Here is an 8,666-nt window from a genome sequence, read left to right as displayed (position 1 = left end):
TATATATATATATATATATAGTAAACCACATACAGTACATATATTTTATACTAATATATATATATATATATATATATATATATATATATATATATATATATATATAAATGATGGACTCTAATTCTTCTACTAATAGATCTGGGGGATATGTTTAATTATAGCTTTAGGATGATTGGAGAGGGGGTGGACATATAAAGGGTTACTGTTCTCTTCCCTATAGGGTTCATGTTCCTTTTTTGAGGTTAAGTGTGACATCTAGGAAGTGGGCTATTTTAATGTTCGTGGTAATTTCAACCTCAATGTCCTTAGTAAGGTTATGTAGGATGTATAGTCCAACCAAATCTAATTTCTGCAGAGTCAAGAGAGCCCATCAGAACATCAAAGGTTTCTGCTGGATTCTTAATCTGTTGCTCAGTCCTACTAATTAGGCTGTTTTTGAACAGCTCTTTTTTGATAGATGGGTAATTATTAGCAATATCAAATTGTATATGTTAAATATATATATATATATATATATATATATATATTGTGTATGTTTGAAAGGGAGGTTTAAAGTTCTTGTATAATTATTTAAACAATTCCATCGTTTTTTTTTTATTTTAGAATGTCTTACTATGATCTCCTGCTTGGTGTCTTTTTTGTTTTACACCATTTTATACATGAACACAGGTCGGCCATATAAACATACATACCTATATATATATATATATATATATATATATGTATGTATATATATATGATGGACTCTCCCGTCGATTTCGACGTATGAGGTTCAGACAACCCATATTTCTAAAACTCATTTTTGCCTCTGATGACTTTTTAGTCCAGCAAGGGACTTGCAGACAAGGCCACAAATAGAACATGAATGTGGATTTAATGCTGCAGATATTGGTTCGGCTGGTAGTCGTTTTGCTTTTACTCTGTTTTCTTTCAGTTGCCTTAAGCTTTCAGATTGAAACCTCTGGAGACCTTCAAAACACCTTGATCTCCATCTTTTTCGGTCATTCACCTCATCTTCAAGACTCCTGTATGGTATGTTCACTGCAGACAAGTTACTCTTCAACTTGTCTTTGTACCTAAGCCAAGGACGTCCGACAATTCTTTTACCACCCTCAAATTGACTGTACATCGCAATTTTTGGAATTCTGTCATCGGGCATCCTCAATACATGACCAGCCCACCGCAATTGCGATTGAATAAGGAATGATTCAATGGCAAATATTTTGTATTTTGTAAATAATTCGGCATTTGATACCTTGTCGCGGAGGCTAAGACCACATATGGAGCGTAGACAGCTTTTGTGGAAAACGTCCAGCTGATATATATATATATGTATTAGTGCTGGGACTATTCCAATATTTTTCCCCGATTCCGATACCATTACTGATTCTGATTCCAATTCTTTGTATATCTCTAAATATTTAACTGTTATTTTTCCCGATTTCTGTAAAAGATAATTTTGTCAACATAAAATTACATTTGATGAAGATGATCTAAATATTTTAGTTTTACATAAATTATTATTTAATTATTATTATTTAATTATTATTACCAGCAATGGAAGATTTAGCTTTAAACAAAATTAAATTAAAAAAAGATAATTTAAAGTATCGTTTTGGTATCGGAAAATAGGCACTCATTTTTCCGATATCAATACCTAACCTTAACACAATATAAGATAAATAGGAATAAAACCCAAAATGGAATCTGATTTAACCAAAGACCAAATTACAGGAAATGTATCAGGGATGATCACCAAAACAGAATCCGATTTTACCAAAGACCAAATTACCAAAAATGTTGCATCAAAAATTCCAATTTGAAAATACATCTGCAAAAGCACAAAAGCTGATAAATAGTTTTCACTGGATTGACCTAACATTGATTACACCTGTGTAATCTTTTCTTTTCAGCAAGTTTAAGTTGGAGGAAAAAACAAACAGATTACATTCAGCAATGGAAGATTTAGCTTTAAACACAATTAAATAAAAAAAAAACAATTTAAAGTATCGTTTCGGCATCGGAAAATAGGCACTAATTTTCCGATACCAATACCCTCAAATTTGTTGATTTTTCCAATTCTGATTGCTCATTCCAACACACACACACACACACACACACGTATATATATATATATATATATATATATATATATATATATATATATATATAATAAAAATTACAATAAGTTTACCAAGGTAATCAAAATGGTAAACTTAAAATATATTATAAATATTAAAGAGTTAATATTTACAAGTAAAGTAATCTCAACCAGATGTAAAAGCTCAATAAAACCGAAAAGGAAATAGAGCTTATAATATGAACAAATGATTAATAAAACATGTTAAAAGACATCTTGAAAAAGAGTTAAAAACATATTTAATTTTATAAAAGGAAGCACAAGATAAGTGGATAGTCCTTAATCCGCGGAGTTTCGAAATACATCATCAGAGGGTAGGAATTAGCAAAATGCGGGATCGGATATTTTAGCAAAAGTACCCGTGTGTGTAAAAATGGAATCTGATTTCACCGAAGACCAAATTACAGGAAATGTCCGAAGGATGATCATCAAAACGGAATCTGATTTAACTGAAGACCAAATTACCAAAAATGTTGCATCAAAAATTCCAAAAAAACAGAATTCTTGTCAAATTTGTGGCTTAGAATTTTCCAAACCTTCATATTTGAAAATCCATCTAGAAAACCACAAAGCCGATAAACAGTTTTCTTGCGACATTTGCGAATTTACGTGTGCGGACAAAACCAGCTTGAAATTGCACAAAGCGATCCATACCGACAAGAAAGCATTCAGGTGTGACTTTTGTGGATTCGCTAGTTCGAGACGATCAAATCTAAACGTCCACATTCGGATACACACAGGAGAGAAACCACACAAGTGTGACGTCTGCAACACTTCATTTGCCGTCAGCACGTCGTTAAAGTCGCACATGAACGTCCACAGTGGCAAGAAGCCGTTTTCTTGTGACCTCTGCGATTATAGGTGCGTGCTCAGATCAAGCTTGACCAAACATACGCGTACACACACCAAAGAGAAACCTTATTCTTGTATCATCTGCGAATTCAAGTGTTCATTCTCAGCGAGCTTAAAAAAGCATATGAGATTACACACTGGGGAGAGACCGTATTGTTGTCAAGCGTGTGGTGAGTCTTTCTCGCAAAAGTCAGATCTGAAGCGGCACATAAGAACTCATACGGGTGAGCGTCCCTACTCTTGTGGAGTGTGTCGCTCCTCGTTTACGGAGAGAAGCGATCTGAGGAGACATGTCCGAATTCACACAGGTGAGAGACCGTATTCTTGTGGAGTGTGTCGCTCCTCGTTTACAACGTCGTCGCATTTGAAGCGTCATCTGTTGTCTCACAGCGGAGAGAAACCATACTCTTGCGACGTCTGTGCGAAATCGTTTTCAAGGAATTCGAATTTAAACAAACACATGCAGAAACACAATGGATGAAAATACACCCTGTGAACCGAGTTCAAGAGACAACCTTTCTACACTCGTACAGGAAGTTCGAACATTGGCCTGCCAAATAGAAAAGACAAATCACAAGAGGAACAAACAGGAACTATCTCTGCTATTCATGCAAACATGCATATCTAATTTGTAAAATGGATGAAAAAATATACCCTGTAAACCAGGTGCAAGAGATGGCTATTATATGACCTACCCAATGGTGTGCGTAAATATCTTGACTGGATGATCTGTGAAACGGTGAATATTCTATTTCTACAGTTACGTTTCGAAAAAAAAAAAACGGAACTATAAAACATATACCAGAAAGAACAGTCGAAAATAAGTCAAACACCATCTACTATAGCACAAAGCTGGATACTCCACCAGACTAGATAAATTCTTATTCTGGAATCTAGTAAGACCAAAACAAAAGATATACTACAACATATGAAAATAATTAATTGACGAATACTTAACAATTAATTAAATCCTTCTTAGATAACGAAAAATCCAGGTTGTCCTTGACGGTCGTACATCTAAACAATATGATATAAATGCAGGAGTGCCTCAGAGGTCTATCCTTGAACCTCTGTTATTCCTAATATTCATAAATGACCTCCCTGACAAAATTGTCTCTGAGATGGGTATATATGCTGACGACACCACACTCTATAACAGACACGACAGGAAAACAAATAAACACATACCTAAAGAAATGCTAGAAACACTAGAGGATGACCTCCGATCCGTAGTGGTATGGGGACAAAAATGGATGGTCACCTTCAATGCTGCGAAGATGAAAATGCACCCTGTGAACCAAGTGCAAGAGACACAACCTTTCTACACTTGTACAGGAAGTTCGAACATTGGCCTGCCAAATAGAAAAGACAAATCACAAGAGGAACAAACAGGAACTATCTCTGCTCTTCCTGGAAACATGCATATCTAATAAAATATACCCTGTAAACCAAGTGCAAGAGATGGCTATTATATGACCTACCCATCACAATGGTGTGCGTAAATATCTTGACTGGATGATCTGTGAAACGTTGAATATTCAATTTCTACAGTTACGTTTCGAAAAACCAAAATGTGGTGAGACGACAACAACTACGGATGGCAGTGATGGCTGAGAATGCAGTTAGGAGATTCGAAGTTCCTATCCGTCGCGGTTACCACCTGACGAAGGCCAGAGGAATAGTTGGCCAAAACGTTGTGAATAAACAAACCAATAAAAGATGAAAAACAACAACTAATAAGGATGAGAATAATAGTCCGAAATAAAATTAACATATACACCTGGCTCCAAATTTTGTAACCCCTGTTTTTCTGAGATAGTTAAGATAATGACTTCTCCTCAATGTTAGAATGTAATCAATACTAAAAGTGAGCATATTTTCCAATGCAAAAAAAAAAGGCAAAATCATAAGTCTCCATTGAAACATAAACTTTAAGATCTGAAATGGAACATGTACATCAAATAAAATTAACATATACTTGCTCCAAATTATAGTGTGTGTGTTTTTTTAATGCCTTTAAGATTTTTATCTTACTGTGTTTACCGTGTTTTGGCAAGCTTCTGGGTTTGACCTTTACTCCTGATCTGAAGCGACACTTTACTTATCTCCTGTGGGATTTCTCTATCCCATAACCACTTTGGGAAGACACGGCCAATAGTCTACTTGTGCTGCGTATTTGTTGTAAAACGTAATCAATTTCTCCAATCCATTCTAATCTCAAACTAGAAGAGCACAAATGAAATGAAATCCAACAGTAAGATTCACGTTCAAACCAAGCATTTACCAAAACTAAATAAATTCGTTGTCACCCTTAATCCTCACATTTACAAATATCCGAGAGATTAGATATAACCGAGATGATGTAAAGAAGTTTTTTTCTTAGTAAACTTCCCAGATAGTCAAGCATTAATTAAGACAAACGTTACAATACACACTCCTCTCTAACTTGAAAAAGATATATGCACAGAATTGCACACTATATCCATAACATCGTTCCATTAATTATAAAAAGCAGTGAAAAATCAGATAATAATCAATTGGTGTACTTTTAATTAGCCTTACAACACACATATGTTACTATTAGTTTCTCTATCATGCTCCTTCGAATAAAGGGTCCCTAGGCCTACCATGTTTCTAATAGTATAGATTTAGTACTCTCCTGTGTTACTAACGTCGAAGTACATGAACCTAGGGATGTTAATGTTCACAATATTAACGGATTAATTGAGCTACACAGATGCAGCTGATAGCAACATGATGGATGGCTCTCGTCTGGGTGAGACACCGTGTTTTGACAAGCTTCTGGGTTTGACCTTTACTCCTGATCTGAAATGGAACACGTACATCAAGTCTGTGGCCAAGGTCGCTGGAAAGATGGTGGGATCCTTCTACCGCTCCAGAAGATATCTCACTACTGATGCAATTCTCTACCTATATAAAAGCCAACAACTACGGGATGGCAGTGATGGCTGACAAATACTCAATTTCTACAGTTACGTTTCGAAAAACCAAAATGTGGTGAGACGACAACAACTACGGATGGCAGTGATGGCTGACGAAGGCCAGAGGAATAGTTGGCCGAAACGTTGTGAAAAAACAGCAACAAATAAAGATGAAAACAACAACTAATAAAGATGAGAATAATAGTCTGAAAAAAAAAAGTTAATATATATAATGCTCATCTCAAAAATGAATTCCAATTAAGGATAATATATTCGGTAGGGACCCGACTATGGAAGATCAGATAATAAATAAAAGTGGATTTAAAAGATCAAAAAATCCAACCTTGATCGCCCTTCGGGGCCCGTGGCGCAGTTAATAGAGACGTTGAATCTCTACAGTTCCAGATGAGCATTGTCTGAAGATAGCGGTTTCAATCCTACTCAAAGCCGGCCAGAGGTTTACTTGGCCAAAACATGGTCAGACGACAACTATGGAAGGCAGTGATTGTCTTATAAATCCACGTTTATTTATCTGATCTTTCATATACTGGACCTTTGTGAAACAAAGACTAACACACAAGGTGCCTTTTATATAACATTATTTCCATGGCAGGTGCTCGTCTGAACTCCAACCTCTGATCCCCCCTCGCCAATCTTTCACGAAAAACACCCGTCTAGATAAATCCACTGTGAAAAATTTCCCCCACTCTATATCTGTGCCTAAATCAAAATGTGGATTCCATGAACAAAGCTTCTTTCTTAGAACTGCACGCCTGTGGAACTCTGTTCCGTCTGCCTGCTTCCCACCGGACTACAACCTGGATGTCTTCAAGTCTAACATTAACAAATTCCTAATGAACTGCCCTCTTAAGTAAACACTTTATCAAATCTCCACACTAACGTAATGTACTTGCAATAACCCTTATCCCTGAGTGGCTTCTGGGCCTTGATAAGTAGTGACCACCGTGTAAAAAAAAGAAATATATATATATATATATTATTTAATTGGTATTCATTAGTTTATTTATTGCTGAAAAAACAACTAAAAAAGATGAGGATAATATATTATCTTTCTTTGTGACGTCAGAATGTGCTCAAACATGTGAATGTTTTTTCACAGTGATTTTCAAACAAAATTTTATTAACAAATAATACTGAATTCCAATTAAATAATATATAAAATAAAATACGCATCAAGTGCGCTTGAAAGTCAAATACAATTTTCATGGCAAGTGCTCGTCTGAGCTCCAATCTATGGTCCCGTCTTCCCAAACTTTCACGACAAACACTCGTCTCGCTGAAAACGCTATCAATAATTTCCCCCACTCTTTATCTGTCGTTAAAAGAGTTCAAAATAGACTTTGTGGCCACATTAGCTTTTACAAGCAATGGTGCACCTTCTCAAAGTGATGTTACCTCAAGTAAGGCACAAGCTGGATACTCCACCAGACTAGATAAATTCTTGTCCTGGAAATAAATCATATCAAAACGTAAACAAAAACGTTTGAATGTTCTGTTAATGTCTCATTATAAATGTTGGACCTAAATAGCATTTAAACTGACATATCAATTTTTGATTCTGACTAGCCAATTTTCATTTGTTATTGTTGTCACTTGTTATTACGATTATATTAACATAAATATATTAATATTCTATTTACACATTGTCTAGACCCTCAATAATGTATCATTATAAATCCTTTTCTCTTCCCTGCAACAAGAAACACTCGTCTAGCTGAAAACACTATCAATAATTTTCCCCACTCTTTATCTGTACCTAAACCTAAACATGAACAAAACTTCTTTCTTGGAACTGTACACCTATGGAATTGTCTTCCGTTTGCCTGCTGTCCAGCGGGCTACAATATGGCCGTTTTCAAGCCCAATGTAAACAAGTTCTTGATGAGCCGTTCTCCTTAAGTAATCCAATTTTATCAAATTTTAACCCTCTTTAACCCTTATCCTCGAGTGGCCTCTTGGCCTTGACAAGTGGTGATGCCTGTGTAAAAAAGCAGCAACTCAGAAAAAGATGAGGATAATAGTCTGCAATAAAAAAAAATAAATGAAACTCATCTCAATGAATTCCAATTAAAAAAATAATTATATAAAATTATTTTTGTTATCTTATTAAAAATAGTCAAACCTCTTCTCTCCAAAAATATTACATTCAGATCATGAACTGCTTCGACCATTTCCGGATTTAAAAAAAACAAAACAAAAAAACAAAACAAATAGATGCCGCTTCCATTCCAAAATTACATTATATTATTTTTATTTTTATTAAGAAAGGTATGTGGACTTTATATTTACAGTATTATACAACTTGTATTCTTACTGCACTTCAATATTTCACTGATGATATATATATATATATATACGTAAATCGTCACATAATGATTAGATCACTCTGACCGTCGTTAAAAACATTAAATAAGAATTAATATGTAAATTTCAACTGTATTTCTCGTGTTTGACGGTAGCCGAATGGTTCGGGTCCTTGCTAATGAAGCCAAACATGACTTCTGTTGACGGGGTTCGAATCTCTCGACTGGCGTTAATCGTGACACCCTGCGCTGATGATTCCCAAAAGGATGAAACACTAGTGTCTGTAGGTATTTATTATTATAGTAAATAATAATAATAATAATAATAAGAAGAAGAAGACTGTTAAGTTTACAGGTTGAAACAAGTAACGTAGAAAGCAATACAAATGACGACTCAACAAACAAAGG

General features: G+C 35.0%; 1 protein-coding gene across 1 annotated transcript; it reads left to right on the top strand.

Annotated features, from left to right (window-relative positions):
• The first annotated feature begins 1,691 nt into the window (after window positions 1-1,691).
• LOC145271053 (uncharacterized) lies at window positions 1,692-4,942 on the top strand. The gene has a single exon (XM_080126600.1). It carries the CDS (start codon window positions 2,514-2,516, stop codon window positions 3,471-3,473), a length of 960 nt encoding a protein of 319 aa, XP_079982726.1. The 5' UTR covers window positions 1,692-2,513; the 3' UTR covers window positions 3,474-4,942.
• Window positions 4,943-8,666: the final 3,724 nt, after the last annotated feature.

Source organism: Euprymna scolopes, chromosome 46 (assembly GCF_053919585.1).
Source record: "Euprymna scolopes isolate OS-2025 chromosome 46, ASM5391958v1, whole genome shotgun sequence".
Classification (NCBI taxonomy): Eukaryota; Metazoa; Mollusca; class Cephalopoda; order Sepiida; family Sepiolidae; genus Euprymna; species Euprymna scolopes.
This window is presented reverse-complemented; position numbering and strand designations above follow the sequence as displayed.